The 25,636-nt window shown below is 34.5% G+C and overlaps 2 protein-coding genes across 7 annotated transcripts; both read left to right on the top strand.

Moving 5' to 3' along the window:
• Window positions 1-7,246: 7,246 nt before the first annotated feature.
• LOC111405042 (nuclear poly(A) polymerase 4-like) lies at window positions 7,247-9,571 on the top strand. Its single transcript, XM_023033733.1, has 3 exons — window positions 7,247-7,891; window positions 7,986-8,063; window positions 9,446-9,571. Exons 1-3 carry the CDS (start codon window positions 7,745-7,747, stop codon window positions 9,569-9,571), a joined length of 351 nt encoding a protein of 116 aa, XP_022889501.1. The 5' UTR covers window positions 7,247-7,744.
• An 8,161-nt stretch (window positions 9,572-17,732) lies between these two features.
• LOC111405085 (nuclear poly(A) polymerase 4-like) lies at window positions 17,733-25,251 on the top strand. 6 transcript variants are annotated; one of them, XM_023033802.1, is made up of 13 exons: window positions 17,734-18,361; window positions 18,456-18,533; window positions 19,916-20,023; window positions 20,906-20,968; window positions 21,051-21,212; window positions 22,291-22,404; window positions 22,506-22,568; window positions 22,667-22,996; window positions 23,084-23,248; window positions 23,378-24,244; window positions 24,463-24,539; window positions 24,645-24,678; window positions 24,791-25,251. In XM_023033802.1, exons 1-12 carry the CDS (start codon window positions 18,215-18,217, stop codon window positions 24,667-24,669), a joined length of 2,199 nt encoding a protein of 732 aa, XP_022889570.1. In that variant the 5' UTR covers window positions 17,734-18,214; the 3' UTR covers window positions 24,670-24,678; window positions 24,791-25,251. The 6 variants fall into 6 exon arrangements, with proteins under 6 accessions (XP_022889566.1, XP_022889565.1, XP_022889570.1 ...); XM_023033800.1 differs by having other exon boundaries at window positions 24,642-24,678; XM_023033798.1 differs by having other exon boundaries at window positions 17,733-18,361; window positions 24,463-24,678.
• The last annotated feature ends 385 nt before the right edge of the window (window positions 25,252-25,636 follow it).

The following is a 25,636-nucleotide window of genomic DNA, read 5'->3' as shown; positions in this document are numbered from 1 at the left end:
TGTTAATATTTTGAATACTAAGGTGGTCCATCATCTCCTTCATTATTGGATATTAACGACCTTCTCATAACTGCCCATTGTGGTAACCGTTCATATTCCATAACTTCTTTGATGGGAAGAAGTTTATAAATGGAAAAGATTGGTATTAGTTCCCAAGTCTGGATTTTCATGAATGTAAACCATCACAAAGAATTCTTGAAGACTTGGAAACACCAAATACAATTCCAAATTTTGCAGTTTAAACGTCAATGGTTGGAGGTTAGTTCATATTTTCATTTTCCACATTTGATCTATATGTTATTTGTTTATCTACACACGATAGATCAAGATAGAGTTTAACACACTTGTCCCTCATCTCGTGTAGCGGATTAAACAGTGTAAAACCAAAGAACCACTACACTATGGCCTTAGAATCTTTTACATGTTGCAAGCATATTAGTAATAATGTAAAAGCAGGAACAAAGTGTCATCAAACCTTAAAAGAATTGATGGATAAAGACTGGATTAATTTTTAGAAATTTTTAAATCTGACACGGTCGCGTGAAGAACTGGATTACAGGACAAAAAAGGCATCTTAGATTAAAAATAAGAAAAAGAAAAACGATAGATTTAAAAAAGATCAAAATCCTGCCAACCCAAACAACTGAACAAGCCAGAAAAATACAGAAAATCAATAGAAAGGTTTGACTAAGAGTGTAATAATAACCTAGAGAGAAATCAAATGTCTCAAACATTCAAACCATAGTCACTTAAACAAACCTTTCAAACACTAGCAAACTTTCTCCAAATATTTGATTTGTTATAACCGTCATCCCAACCTTTTTAAACGTTGCAGATGAGGCTCCAATAGATGAAAAACATCCAATTTACAGTTAGTTGACCAAAAAATTGAAATTGACCACATTTTTATAAAGGGCAAAAGAGTAACTTTTTATTTACCAAATTAAATAAAAACACTAATTAAATTTAAAAACCGAAAAAAAAGAAAAATGGAAAAAATGGTTTCTTCTTTCTCCCACCTCTTCTCCAACCTACCCAATCTCAGCCCTACCTTCATCTTCATCTTCACCCTAACCAAAACCACCACCATCACGATTACCACCACCACTTCTCCCTTCACCTGCTAGTCACCCAAGACCATGAATCACTGTCTGCATATTTTTCAAATCAAATTTTCTCAAATTAGTTTTGCAAAATTAATTCTTAAAATTGAATCTAATATTCCTCCCTCAGTCAAATTGACCAAGAATCCGATGCCCAAAGATGGCCAAGGCACAGCCAATGCACATGTGATCGTGGACTGTGGATTTCAAGGCCCGTACCAAGACAATTTTCAATGATCTCAATCCTGAATGGGGCGAGAAGCTCTAAAGATTGTTGGGAGCACTCAATCTAGTGAAGAAGTGTCTTTGATTTACTCTCTGTAGGAGATCTCGAAGTGTTTTCTCTCAGATTTGGAGTCGAACCAAAGTGGAGGAAACGGGGAGAGAGATTTTGCCAATGAGGCCATAATGATGGCATCGTCAGCCAAGACATGGTTGAGGAAGGTGGTGATTGGGGTGATTATGGAGGATTTGTAAATGTTTTTGTTCATTAGGGCGGTGGTGCTTTTTTCGGTGGTGGAGGGGATGGTGGTGGTTGGTCCTCTCCCTAAGAAAGAGAGTGGGCGGAAGAAGAAACATTTTTTACCCTTTTTTTCGATTTTTAAATTTAATTAATCTTTTTATTTAATTTAGTAAATAGAATGTTACTATTTTGCCTTTTATAAAAATATTAAAAATGTGGTCAAACTCAATTTTTTGGTCAAGTAACGGTAAATTTGATGTGTTTCCATCCATTGGGGCCTCACCTGCAATGTTTAAAAATGTTAGGGATGACGGTTGTTGTTTGGAAAAAATCTGCAAGTGTTTAAAAGGTTTGGAATCTCTGTTACAATTATCCCTATTTTAATTCGGTGAAAATTACTGACAATTGTCATACACATGATAATTTATTATTTAAAATGTATAGTTGAAAATGAATTTCAGTGTATGTTTGGTAGGAATTAAAATTGAATTTTTTTGGTAGATTATGATAGAAATTTTTGAAATGTGTGGTTAAAAAGTTGTGGGACTCATGAAAAATACAGTTAATATTAATTGTTTGACTTTGACTTAAATTAAAATTAGATTTTAATATCTCCCAAAAAAGCTCCCATTTATAAATTTGTCAAACTTGAGGCTAATTTTGTGGATTTTGGGTCCCCATATTGCTGTTGACTCGGGTTGATTAGCTCAGAAATCACTGCCGTTTTTGGTGCAGAAAATCTCTGTGAGAGAGAGAGAGTGGGTTTTGGTGTCTTATGATAAAGAGTGTGACCGCGTGATTTGAAATAGTGTGTATTTATGTAAGCAAAATTTGAAATAGTGTGTATTTATGTAAGCAAATCTTGGTTAGGTTGAATATGGAGACAAGGCTTCCTTTTATTCGTCGTTAAATCGACTAGAAAACAAGATCCATCACCACTACAAGAAATCAACAATCAGTGTTTTAGCTTTTGTATTCCTATCCCCTTTTCAATTAGTTTTGTTGAGTCATTTCCTAATATCAAAGACCTTATATCTGTAGTTAAATCATAAGATTACTACGAGAAATGATCTTCCAAATACCGTGTTTACTATTTAGCTTATACTAAGAGGATGTTTGATGGGGATAAATTTTTTAGTAGATTATGATAAAAAAAATTTAAATATGAAGTTGAAAAATTGTAAGATTCATGAAAAATAGTAGCTAATATTGATTGTTTGATTTTGACTTAAATTAAAATCAAATTTTAATCTAAACCGAGCATGATTTTAATCTAAACCAAACATGCTTTAAATGCTGATGACATGATAACAAATCGGTAGGCTTCGTACTCGAACACGAGTGATCAATTTGATTACTCCACCACCTATATTCCTTCTCAAATATATAGAATAAGAAAAAATATTTCGCAACTTTTGCTCAACATGAGAAAAGTCCATTGGCTTGTCAAGCTCTTAGATGACTTGATAGGAACAAAAATCGTATGGATGGGTTGTGAAGACTTTTCAATTGTCCTAAATCTATGTTTGGTCCTCAATTATTCAAAAACTTATTTCAACCGCATGTTTCTTCATAAAATAATGTTACGTGTAAATCAATTTTTTTTAACCACATATTCTCCAAAAAAAACACGATTCCATAATACATTTTTACAAAATGGGGATCAAACAAAATGTCGGGATTTGTTCATTCTATTTCATAGCATCTTGGCAATTTGATGTCTTGGCAATTTGATGTAGACATGATGTTAAACTTGGTATGAGTTTTTGAAATTTGAATTATTTTCTTAAAAGGTTGAACCCCAACTTTAAGGGCCCCTACCCTAGAACATCGTGAGGGAGGTAAATCGCAGGTTATGTCTCCAAGGGTACAGGGTGGAAGGTTGTTTGTACACTTGCACTTATCCAAAAGCCAAATCCATATTTCAGGAGATGTGCCCTGGGGGCGAATTATTTTCTTAAATTGGATTGAAGTTTGTCAATTTGTTTAAGTAGCTTATGTTTGGTGGGAATTAAAATCATATTTTTAGTAGAATATAAGAGAACTTGATACGATGTGTGGTTAAAAAATTGTGGGGCTCATAAAACATGTGGTTGAAAATTTGTGGAACCCATGAAACATATGGTCGAAATGAATTTATGACTTTGATTTAAATTAAAATCTAAATTGTAATTGGTGCCGACTTAATAATTAGAAACAGAATGCAAATAAAATTAAAAAGTAGACTCGTAGAAAACAATAATTTATGAGATTACCACTTGCAAATAAATGTGTAACATCGAAATCTTCAAGGTCAAAAGTTTAATTAAAATTGTTTTTGCTTAAAAAATGTTTTTTAAATTTAAAACTAATTTTTTTTATCTAGTCTATTTTTTTTAATGATTATTGTTATCTTTTTTGTTGTTATTTGTCTCATAAACTTTGTTAAATTACTAAATTCACATTCTAGTTAACATGATCATCTACATAGTAAAGCGGGCATGGACAAGAACAAAATCTTTTGGGCAAAAATTACACTATAGCCCATGGTACGTAATGTCACGGCACAACGTACTCGATCTATCTAGGGGTCATTGTACTCGACTTATATTGGCACAAAGTAAAAGGCCTTAAACTACTAAGCTAGGAATATATTAATTGTGTATAGTTCGTGTCGACTTTAGTTGCTAGGACACTAGGATTTTTTCACTGCCAACTGACTTGAATTCCAGTCACACAGGGGTGGATCCAGACGACTTGGGTTAGGGGGTCAAAAATAAACGTAATAGCAAGCATGAACGTACAAATATATTTCCTTTGTATTTGCATATTCAATATTTTAAATTGAGTGGATAATATAACGAAAGATATACAGAAAAATACGAGTATTGTTTTGTTTAAAGATTTATCTGATATACACGTCAACATGAACGGCAATGCAAGTCTACATACTACAATAGAGTTCATGAGTAATAATTACATCTTCGGCCAATTATTTAGTTTTAATAGTCTACTCAATAATTAGGTTTTAATAATATTTATTTTGTTATCAGTTTGTCATTGTTATTATAATTATTTAGTTTTAGTTTGGGGAATAAAGGTAGGAAAATAGAAACATAATCATATACAACTCTTTTGAATATTTTACTTTTGAGTTTTGAATATATAAAATGTGAGATTTTATTTATTTATTTATTATTATTATTTTTACTGGGGATTGGTTTCGAAGGTGTGCAAATTTCAAATTGTTTGTGCATAGGGTGTGAGATGTGAAGATTGAGCGTACATCTGTTCATGTTGATAGCACATTCAACATGAAATCTCGAGCTAAATACAAATATTTCAATGGTGGATGAGACGGGATTTTACACCATCAGTGTAACAATATATGATATTTCCACAGGGTGATGGGGCAGGTTATTGCTGAAAATGCGTAGAAGAAGGCATTGTAAGATGGATTATTTTTTACTTGTGGCCCTCAACTATAGATGTTAGAATGCATTTCACTCTTTGCGAAGTCTCAACCCAGATTTTATTTGTGCTCCAAATGCATCTATTTTGTTCTTTAAATCAATTTAAATCTTGATCTAGCGATTAAAAAAAATGAATATTTGAAAATATATTTGCAAAATGTGCAACTCACAAAATTTGACTAACTTTTAAATACAATCAAATATGCTCTATGCTTTCTTGACGCATTTTCTTTGAAAATTTATTTTATTTTAATTGATTTATATATTCCCACTTTGGCCCCCATTTTTTTTTCCAAATTTTAATATTTAGAATAGTATTTTTTTGAAGAATGTGTGGTTGAAAAAAATGAAAAGTTTTCGATTTACGTATAATATTATTTTATGAAAGATTGTGTGTTTGAAAATAAGATAGAGGAAAAAGATAAAAAAGAGTTGGTGCCAAACGGGGCATAGAAAGCAGTCGTACAATCAACTATTTTTGGACTTTAACTCTAAACAACCAAGCTGGTCTGTCCTTGGAATTTCAAGACTAATCATTTCGATCCAATCTTGAAAAAAATCATGAATCTGAGTTCACCCCAACTTGCCACGTGGACAGCACTCCAGTTAAAGTTTCTTAACAATGTAATTTTCGTAGGAAATTTCTGCTCGTATAGGTACAGCACTTAGGACCGTACAAGCTCATGAGATTGGCCACATCTTTTAAAGTAACATACACATGTTTGGTAATAAAAATTTTGATTTTAATTTAAGTCAATCAATAATTAATTTTAATTATATATTTTATAGGATCCACAACTTTTCAATCACATATCTCATTAACTTTTATTAAAATCTACTAAATATTTTATTTAATCATCACCAATATGACCAAAAAGGCTTATTTATATAAATAAATAGACAAAAGTGATTCTATAAGAATTTTGTGGAAAGACATTAGTTTTTACAAAGTTTTTATTTTTCGAGTCTTGCTAGGAAATACCTTGGGAGACTCCATTTCATTCTAGAGCCCTGTTTATTTTTCATTATGTCATATTAAAATGAAAAATATCACTGTTATTCATCACATTGGCCACCACATTTGAATTTCTATCTTTTGTTTGAGGTCCGTAACGACTATATTTTTCATTTTCATTTTTACATAAATAAGAAAAAGCGGAGCCTAGAAAAAACGAGTCTAAGGCATGTCATGCGGCTCATGCCCGTACCTTAAAGAATTTCACCCCATTAATAAAGCCAACCTAGTAAGATGGGGACTCAAACTCACTCAACTAGCAAGCTTGAGGAACATAAGTCAATTTGATAGAATCGACATACTCTTTCCATACAATTTAAATGTACGTAAATTTCAAATTTGTTGACCCTAAAAATCTGAACAATTCTTTGTTAACAATCTCTTGTATCATCCTCATTCATCCATATGTTATCTGCAGACTTGTACCCATATTGTTAGGTACCAAGGTTGTCGTACCAAGATAAAGGGCCGACAAACTGTTGGTAAAAGTCAATTGTCGAAATAAGAAAATAGCAATTTTACGGAAGAACGAACTTGAGAGAGTGGCATGTAGATTTTGGCTAGAATTTAGAAAATAACCGAGTTGGTCATAGAAGCCCAACTCTTACAGACCCTCTACCGAGTTGGGGTCTCTTTTTTTTTTTTTGCCATTTTCTATTGCACTGGGCCCCGCATGGTGCCTACCAATGTGAGGAGTCTGTAATTCCTCTGTACACATGGATTTATTCGTTAGAAAGTAATGTACTTGTACCTCTTAACTACGAATGAATATTTATTATAGGTGAGAATCCATGTTGAATTAGGTTAGGATGTTGTAACCATAAGTCATACACGTTGCTTCCCCGTGGATGGTAAGAACAGTATGAATTAAATATAATTTAGTGTACTACGGTCAAGTTTTGAAGGAAGTATTGCACCTAGGCGCGACAAAAATAATAAAATTGCTGGTTAAAATTTTCGTTTGGGATGCTATAATCGAAAATTAAATTAGAACTAAACAAATTGTGAATTTCAATACGATCAGAATTATTATCCAATTAATTTTAGTTCAATTTTGATTTTTATTCGATCTAATAATTCTGCTAACTTCTCTACTATTGAACGTCTACAATTTTTTATTTTATTTTATTTTATTTTATTTATTTATTTTTGAAAAAGGTGGAACTCAGAAAATGCAATTAGAACCGCGTCTGTACGCGGAAAGGAAACGATACAGAAATCAATGAATCGGTGGGCGAATAAAACAGTATTGTAAAACAAATATCTCTCCTAATTATATTCTAATTCCTTGTCCCACCGCTACTACAATCTCGACTTACCATCTTCCTCCACAATCCCCACTCACGCACCCCCACCAAATCTCCCTTTTCTTTCTACTTCTGGATTTCTCTGTCAATTCAAGAATTATAGGGCTTGGTTTTCGTTAGATCTGTCAATTTAATTGCCCAATTTTGAGTTTTTTCGTTTCATTTTTTAATTTTATTTTCTGGGATCCGTTGCTTTCGTGTTTGTTGAATTCATTAGGGTCTCATTATTTTGAGTGTGATCTGGGTTTTAGTTTGTTGAAATTCTGGGAAAATAAATTATTTCTGAGGCCGAAAGTTAGGGTTTTATGCAAAGTCAATTATTATGTTTTGGGGTTGGATTATGTTTTTTTGTTTGATTAAGAGTTAGGTTAGGGTTTTGTTTGAAGATATAGCGTTGAGGAGAGATGGTGGGATCGGATGGCTTGAATGTTTCGCCTTCCCCGTCGCAGCAGAAGGAAAAGCAGTTGCCGAATCAGTGGGGAGTGACGAAACCTTTGTCGCGAGCGGGACCCTTGGAGTTGGATATTCAGAGAAGCAAGGAGTTGGAGAAGGTTTGGATTTTGAATTTTTGTTTAGTTTATCGTTTTGAAATTGAAATTTCTGTTTCGTTTGGGATTCTGATATGTTGTGTTTGGTGGATTTTAGTTTTTGGTGGATGCGGGACTATATGAAAGTGCAGAAGAAGCTGCAAAGAGAGAAGAGGTTCTGTGTCGACTAAAACAGGTGTGTTAGTTCATGAGACCGCGATGCTTTTGTTTGTGTTCGAACTTACATATTGTCAATGAGGGACTGCAATTGTAATTTATCAGTATTCAATACATAAATAATTGGACCGGAGATGATTTAATTAATAAGAAGGGGGAAAATAATTCTACTTAAAAAACGGTATACTAGTCTGAATTACTGGTTAGCAGAATAGTAGGCAACCTAGCAGTTTTGATGAAAATGGGTGGGTCAAAACGGGTGATCGATGATCTAGACGTATCCACTCATTCATAAATGGTTAAGAGCTTATAAGATCTTGTTTCAAGCTTAACCAAGCAGACTTAAGCCGTTTGAGACAGTAATTGATGACTAACACATAGAAACTACCTATTTTAGCATGATTTAACAGGTCTGAAAATGAACAAGGAGTCTTCTAGTTGAGTGTGTCAATTCAAAGAAAGGCGAAACTTCTATTGAACTATTCAAGGGCTTTTACACCAAACTCTTGTGGCCATTTTGATCATGGAAATTGCGTGCGATGCCAAGCATAAGTTGAATTCTGACATCTTGAATTCATTTGTGATTTGGCAAAGATTCTCAAACTTGAGCTAAATAATTTTTTTTCCAGTAGTAATAGTTTATATGTTACTGTCTGACTTAATAATGAATGTGTGTAGTCTACATGACAAATACATATTGTTGGTGTCTGATCTTAAGTTGCCTCCTCGGACCAAGTGTAGACCCAGTCCAAAGTAATTAAAAAAGCTTAACTGTCAGAAAAGCCATGCATTTGAGGTAGGATTACAGGGGCCTTGCCTTGTCAAGGTGGCCAACACTGCTGCCATTTGCAGATATCATTATGAGTAAATTGGACGAATGTTTCCCACTAACACCGCCATTTCCACCAATCATAAGGAAGTAATTGTCTAGGTTGCAGACAATGAAGACCTAGGATGCAGGCTATGATTTAGGTGTCATGATGGTCTGTCCTCGTCGAATTCTCGCACTAAACTAATGGAAATATCGCTAATAGGAAACAACACACATCTAGAAAACGGACATGGTAGCTCGACAAGACTGAGGGCGGCAGGCTCCTGTCCTAAGGGCTATATAAGGAAGCAAAAGCTTCCGAAAGGGAGGCTGAGCAAAACATTCTGTGTTTAATACATTATCAAAGATCACTCAATGAAAATCATCCGTTCTTGACTATATTCCAGCAATTAAACACAATTATTTTATCAAAATTCCATTAAGTTGATTTAAAATTGCCACGTAAGTTTTAGTCATCAAAACATATCGATGTTTTTATGTTTTGTCATATTCATATTAACTTACATTCTTGGATCTGGAACATTCTTGGATCTGGACGATATTTATACTGGATTGTCGTTTGCATTTAGATTGTAAAAGACTGGGTGAAAGAACTTACGCGCGTGAGGGGGTACACCGATCAAAACCCTCATGATTCCTTCCCTGATTTTCCAGAACTCCATCTTTTTTTTATCCCTATTTTCAGCATAATTTGAGTTATGCTCCACATTTTCCTCGTCTTTCTTCATTCCCAACAGGCCCCTCAACCACCTTGTAGCTTTCCCCATTCTCTTCTCTTCAAGAAAGCTATGAACACAATGCTGTCACAGTATAACATACAAAGATAGTGAGAGAGGATGTGTTTGAATATTAGGGAGTACAATGTTAAGGACACTTTGTTAATATTTTGAATATTAAGGTGGTCCATCATCTCCTTCATTATTGGATATTAACGACCTTCTCATAACTGCCCATTGTGGTAACCGTTCATATTCCATAACTTCTTTGATGGGAAGAAGTTTATAAATGGAAAAGATTGGTATTAGTTCCCAAGTCTGGATTTTCATGAATGTAAACCATCACAAAGAATTCTTGAAGACTTGGAAACACCAAATACAATTCCAAATTTTGCAGTTTAAACGTCAATGGTTGGAGGTTAGTTCATATTTTCATTTTCCACATTTGATCTATATGTTATTTGTTTATCTACACACGATAGATCAAGATAGAGTTTAACACACTTGTCCCTCATCTCGTGTAGCGGATTAAACAGTGTAAAACCAAAGAACCACTACACTATGGCCTTAGAATCTTTTACATGTTGCAAGCATATTAGTAATAATGTAAAAGCAGGAACAAAGTGTCATCAAACCTTAAAAGAATTGATGGATAAAGACTGGATTAATTTTTAGAAATTTTTAAATCTGACACGGTCGCGTGAAGAACTGGATTACAGGACAAAAAAGGCATCTTAGATTAAAAATAAGAAAAAGAAAAACGATAGATTTAAAAAAGATCAAAATCCTGCCAACCCAAACAACTGAACAAGCCAGAAAAATACAGAAAATCAATAGAAAGGTTTGACTAAGAGTGTAATAATAACCTAGAGAGAAATCAAATGTCTCAAACATTCAAACCATAGTCACTTAAACAAACCTTTCAAACACTAGCAAACTTTCTCCAAATATTTGATTTGTTATAACCGTCATCCCAACCTTTTTAAACGTTGCAGATGAGGCTCCAATAGATGAAAAACATCCAATTTATAGTTAGTTGACCAAAAAATTGAAATTGACCACATTTTTAATATTTTTATAAAGGGCAAAAGAGTAACTTTTTATTTACCAAATTAAATAAAAACACTAATTAAATTTAAAAACCGAAAAAAAAGAAAAATGGAAAAAATGGTTTCTTCTTTCTCCCACCTCTTCTCCAACCTACCCAATCTCAGCCCTACCTTCATCTTCATCTTCACCCTAACCAAAACCACCACCATCACGATTACCACCACCATCTCTCCCTTCACCTGCTAGTCACCCAAGACTATGAATCGCTGTCTGCATATTTTTCAAATCAAATTTTCTCAAATTAGTTTTGCAAAATGAATTCTTAAAATTGAATCTAATATTCCTCTCTGAGTCAAATTGACCAAGAATCCGATGCCCAAAGATGGCCAAGGCACAGCCAATGCACATGTGATCGTGGACTGTGGACTTCAAGGCCCGTACCAAGACAATTTTCAATGATCTCAATCCTCAATGGGGCAAGAAGCTCTAAAGATTGCTGGGAGCACTCAATCTAGTGAAGAAGTGTCTTTGATTTACTATCTGTAGGAGATCTCGAAGTGTTTTCTCTCAGATTTGGAATCGAACCAAAGTGGAGGAAACGAGAAGAGAGATTTTGCCAATGAGGCCATAATGATGGCATCATCAGCCAAGACATGGTTGAGGAAGGTGGTGATTGGGATGATTATGGAGGATTTGTAAATGTTTTTGTTCATTAGGGCGGTGGTGCTTTTTTCGGTGGTGGAGGGGATGGTGGTGGTTGGTCCTCTCCCTAAGAAAGAGAGTGGGCGGAAGAAGAAACATTTTTTACCCTTTTTTTCGATTTTTAAATTTAATTAATGTTTTTATTTAATTTAGTAAATAGAATGTTACTATTTTGCCCTTTATAAAAATATTTAAAATGTGGTTAAACTCAATTTTTTGGTCAAGTAATGGTAAATTTGATGTGTTTCCATCCATTGGGGCCTCACCTACAACGTTTAAAAATGTTAGGGATGACGGTTGCAACAAATCAAATGTTTGGAAAAAATCTGCTAGTGTTTAAAAGGTTTGGAATCTCTGCTACAATTATCCCTATTTTAATTCAGTGAAAATTATTGACAATTGTCACACACATGATAATTTATTATTTAAAATGTATAGTTGAAAATGAATTTCAGTGTATGTTTGGTAGGAATTAAAATTGGATTTTTTTGGTAGATTATGATAGAAGTTTTTGAAATGTGTGGTTGAAAAGTTGTGGGACTCATGAAAAATACAGATAATATTAATTGTTTGACTTTGACTTAAATTAAAATTAGATTTTAATATCTCCCAAAAAAGCTCCCATTTATAAATTTGTCGAACTTGAGGCTAATTTTGTGGATTTTGGGTCCCCATATTGCTGTTGACTCGGGTTGATTAGCTCAGAAATCACTGCCGTTTTTGGTGCAGAAAATCTCTGTGAGAGAGAGAGAGTGGGTTTTGGTGTCTTATGATAAAGAGTGTGACCGCGTGATTTGAAATAGTGTGTATTTATGTAAGCAAAATTTGAAATAGTGTGTATTTATGTAAGCAAATCTTGGTTAGGTTGAATATGGAGACAAGGCTTCCTTTTATTCGTCGTTAAATCGACTAGAAAACAAGATCCATCACCACTACAAGAAATCAACAATCAGTGTTTTAGCTTTTGTATTCCCATCCCCTTTTCAATTAGTTTTGTCGAGTCATTTCCAAATATCAAAGACCTTATATCTGTAGTTAAATCATAAGATTACTACGAGAAATGATCTGCTAAATATCGTGTTTACTATTTAGCTTATATTAAGAGGATGTTTGATGGGGATAAATTTTTTATTAGATTATGATAAAAAAATTTGAAATATGCAGTTGAAAAATTGTAAGATTCATGAAAAATAGTAGCTAATATTGATTGTTTGATTTTGACTTAAATTAAAATCAAATTTTAATCTAAACCGAGCATGATTTTAATCTAAACCAAACATGCTTTAAATGTTGATGACATGATAACAAATCGGTAGGCTTCGTACTCGAACACGAGTGATCAATTTGATTACTCCACCACCTATATTCCTTCTCAAATATATAGAATACGAAAAAATATTTCGCAACTTTTGCTCAACATGAGAAAAGTCCATTGGCTTGTCAAGCTCTTAGATGACTTGATAGGAACAAAAATCGTATGGATGGGTTGTGAAGACTTTTCAATTGTCCTAAATCTATGTTTGGTCCTCAATTATTCAAAAACTTATTTTCAACCGCATGTTTCTTCATAAAATAATGTTACGTGTAAATCAATTTTTTTTAACCACATATTCTCCAAAAAAAACACCATTCCATAATACATTTTTACAAAATGGGGATCAAACAAAATGTCGGGATTTGTTCATTCTATTTCATAGCATCTTGGCAATTTGATGTAGACATGATGTTAAACTTGGTATGAGTTTTTGAAATTTGAATTATTTTCTTAAAAGGTTGAACCCCAACTTTAAGAGCCCCTACCCTAGAGTATCGTGAGGGAGGTAAATCGCAGGTTATGTTTCCAAGGGTACAGGGTGGAAGGTTGTTTGTACACTTGCACTTACTCAAGAGCCAAATCCATATTTCAGGAGATGTGCCCTGGGGGCGAATTATTTTCTTAAATTGGATTGAAGTTTGTCAATTTGTTTAAGTAGCTCATGTTTGGTGGGAATTAAAATCATATTTTTAGTAGAATATAAGAGAACTTGATACAATGTGTGGTTAAAAAATTGTGGGGCTCAGAAAACATGTGGTTGAAAATTTGTGGAACCCATGAAATATATGGTCGAAATGAATTTATGACTTTGATTTATATTAAAATCTAAATTGTAATTGGTGCCAGCTTAATAACCAGAAACAGAATGCAAATAAAATTAAAAAGTAGACTCGTAGAAAACAATAATTTATGAGATTGCCACTTGCAAATAAATGTGTAACATCGAAATCTTCGAGGTCAAAAGTTTAATTAAAATTGTTTTTGCTTAAAAAAAGTTTTTTAAATTTAATACTAATTTTTTTTTTTATCTAGTCTATTTTTTTTAATGATTATTGTTATCTTTTTTGTTGTTATTTGTCTCATTTTTTCTTAAGTAAACATTGTTAAATTACTAAATTCACATTCCAGTTAACATGATCATCTCCATGGTAAAGCGGGCATGGACGAACAAAATCTTTTGGGCAAAAATTACACTATAGCCCATGGTACGTAATGTCGCAGCACAACGTGCTCGATCTATCTAGGGGTCATTTTACTCGACTTATATTGGCACAAAGTAAAAGGCCTTAAACTACTAAGCTAGGCATATATTAATTGTGTATAATTCGTGTCGACTTTAGTTGCTAGGACAATAGGATTTTTCACTGCCAACTGACTTGAATTCCCGTCACACAGGGGCGGACCCAGACGACTTGGATTAGGGGGTCAAAAATAAAATTTTAGGATATCTTCTAATAAAAAAAAGCTAAGCAAATTTTTTCCCCAAAATCTAGAGGGTTAATTGCCCCTATAATCCCCCCCCCCCCCCCGGTCCGCCCCTGCCGTCATACACTTTCATTTCTAACATAAGCGTAATAGCAAGCATGAACGTACAAATATATTTCCTTTGTATTTGCATATTCAATATTTTAAATTGAGTGGATAATATAACGAAAGATATACATAAAAATACGAGTATTGTTTTGTTTAAAGATTTATCTGATATACACGTCAACATGAACGGCAATGCAAGTCTACATACTATAGCAGAGTACATGAGTAATAATTACATCTTCGGCCAATTATTATGTTTTAATAGTCTAGTCAATAATTAGGTTTTAATAATATTTATTTTGTTATTAGTTTGTCATTGTTATTATAATTATTTAGTTTTAGTTTGGGGAATAAAGGTAGGAAAATAGAAACATAATCATATACAACTCTTTTGAATATTTTACTTTTGAGTTTTGAATATATAAAATGTGAGATTTTATTTATTTATTTATTATTATTATTTTTACTGGGGATTGGTTTCGAAGGTGTGCAAATTTCAAATTGTTTGTGCATAGGGTGTGAGATGTGAAGATTGAGCGTACATCTGTTCATGTTGATAGCACATTCAACATGAAATCTCGAGCTAAATACAAATATTTCAATGGTGGATGAGACGGGATTTTACACCATCAGTGTAACAATATATGATATTTCCACAGGGTGATGGGGCAGGTTATTGCTGAAAATGCGTAGAAGAAGGCATTGTAAGATGGATTATTTTTTACTTGTGGCCCTCAACTATAGATGTTAGAATGCATTTCACTCTTTGCGAAGTCTCAACCCAGATTTTATTTGTGCTCCAAATGCATCTATTTTGTTCTTTAAATCAATTTAAATCTTGATCTAGCGATTAAAAAAAAATGAATATTTGAAAATATATTTGCAAAATGTGCAACTCACAAAATTTGACTAACTTTTAAATACAATCAAATATGCTCTATGCTTTCTTGACGCATTTTCTTTGAAAATTTATTTTCTTTTAATTGATTTATATATTCCTGCTTTGGCCCCCATTTTTTTTTTCCAAATTTTAATATTTAGAATAGTATTTTTTGAAGAATGTGTGGTTGAAAAAAATGAAAAGTTTTCGATTTACGTATAATATTATTTTATGAAAGATTGTGTGTTTGAAAATAAGATAGAGGAAAAAGATAAAAAAGAGTTGGTGCCAAACGGAGCATAGAAATCAGTCGTACAATCAACTATTTTTGGACTTTAACTCTAAACAACCAAGCTGGTCTGTCCTTGGAATTTCAAGACTAATCATTTCGATCCAATCTTGAAAAAAATCACCCCAACTTGCCACGTGGAGAGCACTCCAGTTAAAGTTTCTTAACAATGTATTTTTCGGAAATTTCTGCTCGTACAGGTACAACACTTAGGACTGTACAAGCTCATGAGATTGGCCACATCTTTTAAAGTAACATACACATGTTTGGTAATTAAAATTCTGATTTTAATTTAAGTCAATCAATAATTAATTTTAATTATATATTTTATGGGATCCACAACTTTTCAACCACACATCTCATTAACTTTTATTAAAATCTACTAAATATTTTATTTAATCATCACCAATATGACCGAAAAGGTTTATTTATATGAATAAATAGATAAAAGTGATTCTATAAGAATTTTGTGGAAAGACATGTAGTTTTTACAAAGTTTTTATTTTTCAAGTCTTGCTAGGAAATACCTTGGGAGACTCCATTTCATTCTAGAGCCCTGTTTGTTTTTCATTATGTCGTATTAAAATGAAAAATACCATTGTTATTCATCACATTGGCCACCATATTTGAATTTCTATTTTTTGTATGGAATCCGTGACGACTATATTTTTCATTCTCATTTTTACATAAATAAGAAAAAACGGAGCCTAGAAAAAACGAGTCTAAGGCATGTCATGCGGCTCATGCCCGTGCCTTAAAGAATTTCACCCCATTAATAAAGCCAACCTAGTAAGATGGGGACTCAAACTCACTCAATAACACAAACAAAGGTTACTGTAATCATTCAACTAGCTAGCTTGAGGAACATAAGCCAATTTGATAGAATCGATATACTCTTTCCATACAATTTAAATGTACGTAAATTTCAAATTTGTTGACCCTAAAAATCTGAACAATTCTTTGTTAACAATCTCTTGTATCATCCTCATTCATCCATATGTTATCTGCAGACTTGTACCCATATTGTTAGGTACCAAGGTTGTCGTACCAAGATAAAGGGCCGACAAACTGTTGGTAAAAGTCAATTGTCGAAATAAGAAAATAGCAATTTTACGGAAGAACGAACTTGAGAGAGAGTGGCATGTAGATTTTGGCTAGAATTTAGAAAATAACCGAGTTGGGCATAGAAGCCCAACTCTTACAGACCCTTTACAGAGGTCTCACATGAGTGGGGTCCCTCTTTTTTTTTTTTTTTTTTTGCCATTTTCTATTGCACTGGGCCCCGCATGGTGCCGACCAATGTGAGGAGTCTGTAATTCCTCTGTACACATGGATTTATTCTTTAAAAAGTAATGTACTTGTACCTCTTAACTACGAATGAATATTTATTATAGGTGAGAATCCATGTTGAATTAGGTTAGGATGTTGTAACCATAAGTCATACACGTTGCTTCCCCGTGGATGGTAAGAATATATAATATAGTTTTCTTGTACGATAAATTCATTCAATATATGCACCTACCATCCTCATCATGGTAAAATTTATCAAAGTAAACTTACACTAGACTAAATTCTGGACCTCCAAAACTCATGCCCCTAGAACCTTGGAGGGGGGAAACTGTTGGTAAAAGTCAATTGTCGAAATAAGAAAATAGCAATTTTACGGAAGAACGAACTTGAGAGAGTGGCATGTAGATTTTGGCTAGAATTTAGAAAATAACCGAGTTGGTCATAGAAGCCCAACTCTTACAGACCCTCTACCGAGTTGGGGTCTCTTTTTTTTTTTTTGCCATTTTCTATTGCACTGGGCCCCGCATGGTGCCTACCAATGTGAGGAGTCTGTAATTCCTCTGTACACATGGATTTATTCGTTAGAAAGTAATGTACTTGTACCTCTTAACTACGAATGAATATTTATTATAGGTGAGAATCCATGTTGAATTAGGTTAGGATGTTGTAACCATAAGTCATACACGTTGCTTCCCCGTGGATGGTAAGAACAGTATGAATTAAATATAATTTAGTGTACTACGGTCAAGTTTTGAAGGAAGTATTGCACCTAGGCGCGACAAAAATAATAAAATTGCTGGTTAAAATTTTCGTTTGGGATGCTATAATCGAAAATTAAATTAGAACTAAACAAATTGTGAATTTCAATACGATCAGAATTATTATCCAATTAATTTTAGTTCAATTTTGATTTTTATTCGATCTAATAATTCTGCTAACTTCTCTACTATTGAACGTCTACAATTTTTTATTTTATTTTATTTTATTTTATTTATTTATTTTTGAAAAAGGTGGAACTCAGAAAATGCAATTAGAACCGCGTCTGTACGCGGAAAGGAAACGATACAGAAATCAATGAATCGGTGGGCGAATAAAACAGTATTGTAAAACAAATATCTCTCCTAATTATATTCTAATTCCTTGTCCCACCGCTACTACAATCTCGACTTACCATCTTCCTCCACAATCCCCACTCACGCACCCCCACCAAATCTCCCTTTTCTTTCTACTTCTGGATTTCTCTGTCAATTCAAGAATTATAGGGCTTGGTTTTCGTTAGATCTGTCAATTTAATTGCCCAATTTTGAGTTTTTTCGTTTCATTTTTTAATTTTATTTTCTGGGATCCGTTGCTTTCGTGTTTGTTGAATTCATTAGGGTCTCATTATTTTGAGTGTGATCTGGGTTTTAGTTTGTTGAAATTCTGGGAAAATAAATTATTTCTGAGGCCGAAAGTTAGGGTTTTATGCAAAGTCAATTATTATGTTTTGGGGTTGGATTATGTTTTTTTGTTTGATTAAGAGTTAGGTTAGGGTTTTGTTTGAAGATATAGCGTTGAGGAGAGATGGTGGGATCGGATGGCTTGAATGTTTCGCCTTCCCCGTCGCAGCAGAAGGAAAAGCAGTTGCCGAATCAGTGGGGAGTGACGAAACCTTTGTCGCGAGCGGGACCCTTGGAGTTGGATATTCAGAGAAGCAAGGAGTTGGAGAAGGTTTGGATTTTGAATTTTTGTTTAGTTTATCGTTTTGAAATTGAAATTTCTGTTTCGTTTGGGATTCTGATATGTTGTGTTTGGTGGATTTTAGTTTTTGGTGGATGCGGGACTATATGAAAGTGCAGAAGAAGCTGCAAAGAGAGAAGAGGTTCTGTGTCGACTAAAACAGGTGTGTTAGTTCATGAGACCGCGATGCTTTTGTTTGTGTTCGAACTTACATATTGTCAATGAGGGACTGCAATTGTAATTTATCAGTATTCAATACATAAATAATTGGACCGGAGATGATTTAATTAATAAGAAGGGGGAAAATAATTCTACTTAAAAAACGGTATACTAGTCTGAATTACTGGTTAGCAGAATAGTAGGCAACCTAGCAGTTTTGATGAAAATGGGTGGGTCAAAACGGGTGATCGATGATCTAGACGTATCCACTCATTCATAAATGGTTAAGAGCTTATAAGATCTTGTTTCAAGCTTAACCAAGCAGACTTAAGCCGTTTGAGACAGTAATTGATGACTAACACATAGAAACTACCTATTTTAGCATGATTTAACAGGTCTGAAAATGAACAAGGAGTCTTCTAGTTGAGTGTGTCAATTCAAAGAAAGGCGAAACTTCTATTGAACTATTCAAGGGCTTTTACACCAAACTCTTGTGGCCATTTTGATCATGGAAATTGCGTGCGATGCCAAGCATAAGTTGAATTCTGACATCTTGAATTCATTTGTGATTTGGCAAAGATTCTCAAACTTGAGCTAAATAATTTTTTTTCCAGTAGTAATAGTTTATATGTTACTGTCTGACTTAATAATGAATGTGTGTAGTCTACATGACAAATACATATTGTTGGTGTCTGATCTTAAGTTGCCTCCTCGGACCAAGTGTAGACCCAGTCCAAAGTAATTAAAAAAGCTTAACTGTCAGAAAAGCCATGCATTTGAGGTAGGATTACAGGGGCCTTGCCTTGTCAAGGTGGCCAACACTGCTGCCATTTGCAGATATCATTATGAGTAAATTGGACGAATGTTTCCCACTAACACCGCCATTTCCACCAATCATAAGGAAGTAATTGTCTAGGTTGCAGACAATGAAGACCTAGGATGCAGGCTATGATTTAGGTGTCATGATGGTCTGTCCTCGTCGAATTCTCGCACTAAACTAATGGAAATATCGCTAATAGGAAACAACACACATCTAGAAAACGGACATGGTAGCTCGACAAGACTGAGGGCGGCAGGCTCCTGTCCTAAGGGCTATATAAGGAAGCAAAAGCTTCCGAAAGGGAGGCTGAGCAAAACATTCTGTGTTTAATACATTATCAAAGATCACTCAATGAAAATCATCCGTTCTTGACTATATTCCAGCAATTAAACACAATTATTTTATCAAAATTCCATTAAGTTGATTTAAAATTGCCACGTAAGTTTTAGTCATCAAAACATATCGATGTTTTTATGTTTTGTCATATTCATATTAACTTACATTCTTGGATCTGGAACATTCTTGGATCTGGACGATATTTATACTGGATTGTCGTTTGCATTTAGATTGTAAAAGACTGGGTGAAAGAACTTACGCGCGTGAGGGGGTACACCGATCAAATGGTGGAAGATGCTAATGCTGTTATCTATACTTTTGGTTCATACCGACTTGGGGTAAGGAGCTCCTAAGTCTACATTAGTGTTACAATCTTTTTGTTGGATTATTATGCTAGTTTCTTATCTGTTTTTTTAGTTTAAATTCGAGGTAAAATGATTACTTAGGTTACATTAAGTTGCTATGTCGAGTTCTAATTTTCACTGTGTTTTCATGTTCGTATAGTTAATCAAAAGAAACGAGTTCGTTTTGCTGTATAATTTTCGAAAAAGATTAGAGTAGTTGTTGTTCTGGTTGTATTTACAGCATGTTTGGGAGTGATTTTTTCTCAAAAAATTAATTTTTTGACCGTTATTTCACTATTTCTATCGTCATATTTGATTTCTTCTCTCACAGGTGGACCTCATTTTTTCTCCTAACGGTCAAAAAATCAATTCTCAAAATCACTCCCAAACAGGTTCTTAATATCTATGCTTATTGTAGAGGTGGTGGTGGATTACTAGACCTTGAAAAATTTCTGAGGCCATGTATGAAAGGGTGGACTTGTTGGGTTGTGTTCGGAGATTTAATTTAGTTTTTTGCTGTTTATTTGTATAGCAGCAATTGCTGATTGTGCTTTCCTTGAAGTATAAGCTTCTTGTGAAGTGTCTTTGATTCTTTGTTGCTCCCATTAAATTTTCTGTTGACATCTTATCTGCGGACAGATTTATGCCATTTTATCTGCACATAGGTTGCTCTAAATGATTGGTTCAATTGTATCTTCTCTTTTTGGTTTTTCACGCTATAGAAATGAATGTAGGTAATCGTGTGCTCAATGGCAACTTTTCCTCTCTCTCTCCGTGTGCATCTCTCTGTGTGGTACTGAATTTGGATTCCTCGTGTCAGATGCCATTTATCTTTTTAGAAATTTCTTGTAACTATTACGTTTGTTTGTTTTGAAGGTACATGGCCCTGGAGCTGACATAGACACCTTGTGTGTTGGGCCATCTTATGTGAATCGGGAGGTAATTTGTGATTTCTTTATTCCATTTCGGAACTGGTCTGTGTAGTTTAAAAATGTACCGATGTGGAACTTTTCTTTGCCAGGAAGATTTCTTCTATGTACTCCACAATATTTTAGCCGAAATGGAAGAGGTTACAGAACTCCAACCAGTACCTGATGCTCATGTTCCTGTTATGAAATTTAAATTTGATGGAATATCAATAGATCTTCTTTATGCAAGCATTTCTCTTTTGGTCGTCCCTGATGTAAGTTTTCCTTTGAACTCTATAGTTAGATTTCCATTTTACAATTTTTGGCCTCATAATAGTTTAGTTTCTTGCAGACTACTTGAATTTCATCGATAATGGATGCGTTGTTTGTTGTGAAACTTCCTTTTTTCTTTCTTCCTTGTCTTCTTATTAAAACAAGGCAATGCAAAGCATACTTTCTTTCCCCCTTTCCTTTTCATCCAGATTCCTTCCCTTTCTTCCTTCCTATATGTAGTGTTATCTTTTTCCTCTTACTGCATATATATATTAAATTTAATTATGCTTTATGGAGACTGGTTTTTAACTTGTTAGACTTTGATGAATCAATCTTGCTCCTCTCAATAACTTATGTGACCTTGAGTATGTTTGTGTGTTCATCTGTAACTTATGCTATGTTTTTAATTGTATTTCCTCTTTTACATGTCGTGCCTGCTTCTTGTTTTTCTTCCTTTCTATTACAGCTGGTGAGGTTTCATGGTCATGACTCTAAACTTGCATACATTTTTTGTGTTTAAAAACTGTATTGTCCAACTCTTGCCACATTGTTTGTGTATCAAATTTTACATTATTTAACCCTAACGTAAAGGTCAAGTAGGCCGTCATAATATGGTACTTGGATTTGATTTGATTTGATTGGAGGGAAGAAGATGGATAGATAAGTAGGCATACACACACAAGGGGTCAATATCCACCTATAATTTTTGTTGTATATTGATCATGAGTATCCATGTCTTTGTTACACTAGTTTTTCTTATGGCTGATGTAGTGAAATACACATGAACCCTACATTAAAATTGAATAGGTATGAGAGGTTTTGTATTCAGCTCTTACTGCATCATAACGAAGTTCCATATTTTATGTAATTCTATATTAGAGAACCATGCTTTGCACCTGTATATAATCAATATAGGGAAGATGTATAGTAGTATATTGCATTTAGTTGAACAGAATATCAACTTTGGTAGTGCTATATTTATTTCTAACTAAATTCACTGATTTGCAATTTTAAACATGATTTACATTGCATGTGGCAATTTTTAAGCGTTGTTGTACTTGATCACAAATTTATGGGCAGGATTTGGATATCTCCAATATGTCTGTTTTACATGAAATTGATGAGCCAACTGTGCGGAGTCTTAATGGCTGTCGGGTTGCAGACCAAATTCTTAAGCTTGTTCCAAATATTGAGGTGAACATATGCTTACATGGTCGACAGTAGTTTAATTTTGCTTGTACTTAAGCAAGTTGATTTGAAATTTTAATGCCTAATTATCTTATAATTTCTTTTAGCATTTCTGTACAACTCTGCGATGTCTAAAGTTTTGGGCTAAGAGACGTGGTGTTTATTCAAATGTAAGTTCCCTTGTGTTTTAGAACGTCTCTCCCTTTTTTTCTCCATTTGCTCTGATTTCCGATATTTACTGTTTGTTGTCAATAATTTTGTTTTTTAGGTGACCGGATTTCTTGGTGGTGTCAATTGGGCCCTTCTTGTTGCTCGGGTTTGCCAATTTTATCCCAATGCAAATCCCAGTATGCTAGTGTCTCGCTTTTTCAGAGTTTATACACTATGGCGTTGGCCAAATCCTGTGATGCTTTGTGAAATAGAAGATGATGAACTTGGATTTTCTGTATGGGATCCACGTAAAAACCCTTGGGACCGCAGTCACCAAATGCCGATTATAACACCTGCGTACCCATGCATGAATTCTAGCTACAATGTTTCAACAAGTACTCTCCGTGTTATGATGGAGCAATTCCAATTTGGTAATAAGATTTGCGAGGTAGGTAAACAAAGTCTAAAGCTGTTTGTTTGTGCAGTATCATACAAGTATAGCTAGCTACAATTGTGCTTTCTTGTACATATGCAGGATATTGAGCTGAACAAAGCTGAATGGAAAGCATTGTTTGAGCCTTACCTGTTTTTTGAAAGCTACAAGAACTATCTGCAAGTTGATATCATTGCTGCTGATTCTGATGACCTGCGTGCTTGGAAAGGCTGGGTTGAATCTCGTTTGAGGCAGCTGACTTTGATGGTAATATCTATTTTTCTGGACTATCCATTGTGATGGGGGGTTTTGGTGATGTTTATACCGGACTTAACCTAAAGATAAAGATGTAGCAGATTTTCTTTCATATTTATGCTTTTTATCCGATAATTGCAGATAGAGCGGGATACCTATGGGAAATTACAGTGCCACCCTTATCCTCATGATTACGTTGATCATTCGAAGCAGTGTGCTCATTGTGCCTTTTTCATGGGCTTGCAACGGAAACAAGGAGAAGTTATTCAGGAAGGTCAGCAATTTGATATTCGCCAGACTGTTGACGAATTCAGGCACCAAATAAATATGTACATGTACTGGAAACCTGGAATGGAAATATACGTTTCTCATGTTCGTAGGAAGCAGATCCCAGCCTATGTGTTTCCTGAGGGTTATAAACGATGCCGACATCCTAGGCCCATGAGCCAACAGCAGCTTGACAAGGCATCTAGTGAGGATGGTGAGGCTTGCAGGACTGGATCTGCCGAGAGACGCCTTAAAAGGAAAAAGGAGCTCGAAGAGATGGAGATGAAGCGCGAGAGTCTGGAAAAAAGACAATCTATTAGCCCTCAGATGCGAGATTCAGCCTCCCCCGACCTTCTTTGTTTAAGAAGTGCTAATGCATTGAAAGGGTATTCCCTGATTGAATCTGAGACTATTAAAGAAGGGCCTGAATCATGTCAGCCTATTGGTGGAATCAGTCCACAAGTCATCCCATGCTCTGGATCTAGTGGGGGCAAGATGCAACATCATGAGCAGGATGCGGAGGTCAATACAAATATCACCATATCAAACGAGGGAATGCACAATGCAGAAACTTTCGATGCTGGGTGCCTTCCTAATGTGAATAATGGTGGCAACCCAGAAATCAACGATCAAGGGTTCTTACAGGGTGATATACGTGAGGCTAAGTCAAAGCTCCTTTTGGATGGTGGGCGCGAAAATGTTGCTGGTGTTTTTGAAGACGGATTAAGGGAGGAGTTAGAGGTTTTGGATTTAAGTTGTCTTTGCCCCTTACCTAGTCTATTCATTCATCATTTCAAATATCCTTTATTTAACTCTCTTCAATATTTAGGTTGACAGAGAATGTTGCGACATTTTTCTGATCCTATGATCCTTGAGCATGGTCATATTAGCTTAGGATTAGGTTTTTTACTTGCATCACATTGATTTAAATATTTTGCGCTACTTCTGTTTCTATGAAGGCTAATGGGCAGCATGGGATGGTGCTGAACTCTGGAGATGTAGTCGGTTCAGAACCTGTTCAGAAGACGGTGATGAGGCATGTTGATAGAAATTCGAAACTTTTGTATATTTTATTAATGTCGGCATACTATTTTTGTCTTTATGCTGCTTTCTCTTGTTCTTTTTGCTGTTTCTATAGCAGGCTGGGTCTTACATCAAGTGCCTGAAGATTACAGGTCAATCCATGAAACTGTGAAATAAATGCTGAGTTAAATGAGACAGAAAGCCAGCAACTCGGGTAAGTAATATGTTCATTGCTGGCTTTCATTTTTTTTCTGATTTTTCCAGGCAGAGGTCTGGATTTTCAATCTTCGAAGACAGGAAATTAAAGATCAATAATCTGAAGAGCTCCCATGGTTGCTTGAATGCCTTGTATATAGTCTATAGCTTTCTCTAGGCATGCTGTGGTGCCAAAGTTGTTCAGCTTTTATGCTCCTAAAAGAGACTGGGGACTGTATTACATTATTTAGGTTTGGTGGGTGTTGTGGGAGTATTTTAAACTGATGGGATGGAATTCTGTTTGTGAAGACATAGTGGATAAAGATGTTTTGGGGTGTAAGTGTTCGTTGGTTTAACGAGAGGTTTTAACTTGGGTTTCTTGTACTTTACCTAGACTTAAAAACTTTGTACATTGCTAGCCTGTAATGACATTTCGTCCCTCTTTGTGCATGCGCTCAATGCAATGAATGGTCGAACTCTGTGTGGGCAGATTCTAACAATTGTTATATGTTACGGCTCATGTTTTCTTTGGACATGTTTAAGTATGATTGTACCGTGTATGAAATATTTTATTATTTCTTATTAAATGTACATTGCTCGAGGATTCATTAGTGTAAAATAAGTTTTTCATTATTCAAATATGGCCACGACCATGTAAATTTATCATGTACAATTGTTGATTGCGTATCGTTCTTAATGAAGTCATGTTCGGTTACATGAACTTGTATTTTCATTCTGCGACTAATCAATCCATGGATTTTTTATGGGAAATCATGATTCGAAATTATGATTTTCTTAGCTATATAATAGAAAGGCGCCGGCCAATTTAATAGAAAGGTTATGGTGGAAGTATTTTTACATCGTTGGGTGGATAAATCACTCTAATTTTGTTTTGCCTAACCTCAATGGACCGAC

Source organism: Olea europaea, chromosome 12 (assembly GCF_002742605.1).
Source record: "Olea europaea var. sylvestris chromosome 12, O_europaea_v1, whole genome shotgun sequence".
In the NCBI taxonomy this organism is placed as follows: Eukaryota; Viridiplantae; Streptophyta; class Magnoliopsida; order Lamiales; family Oleaceae; genus Olea; species Olea europaea.
This window is presented reverse-complemented; position numbering and strand designations above follow the sequence as displayed.

What these genes read in the sequence shown, in the direction of transcription:
- LOC111405042 (XM_023033733.1), top strand. Translation starts at nt 7,745, where the DNA reads ATGGTGGGATCGGATGGCTTGAATGTTTCGCCTTCCCCGTCGCAGCAG. An exon ending in GAAGCAAGGAGTTGGAGAAG is followed by an intron (nt 7,892 to 7,985) that starts GTTTGGATTTTG and finishes GGTGGATTTTAG; the next exon opens with TTTTTGGTGGATGCGGGACT. An exon ending in TTCTGTGTCGACTAAAACAG is followed by an intron (nt 8,064 to 9,445) that starts GTGTGTTAGTTC and finishes GTTTGCATTTAG; the next exon opens with ATTGTAAAAGACTGGGTGAA.
- LOC111405085 (XM_023033798.1), top strand. Translation starts at nt 18,215, where the DNA reads ATGGTGGGATCGGATGGCTTGAATGTTTCGCCTTCCCCGTCGCAGCAG. An exon ending in CTCTTTTGGTCGTCCCTGAT is followed by an intron (nt 21,213 to 22,290) that starts GTAAGTTTTCCT and finishes ATTTATGGGCAG; the next exon opens with GATTTGGATATCTCCAATAT. An exon ending in TGAGGCAGCTGACTTTGATG is followed by an intron (nt 23,249 to 23,377) that starts GTAATATCTATT and finishes CGATAATTGCAG; the next exon opens with ATAGAGCGGGATACCTATGG.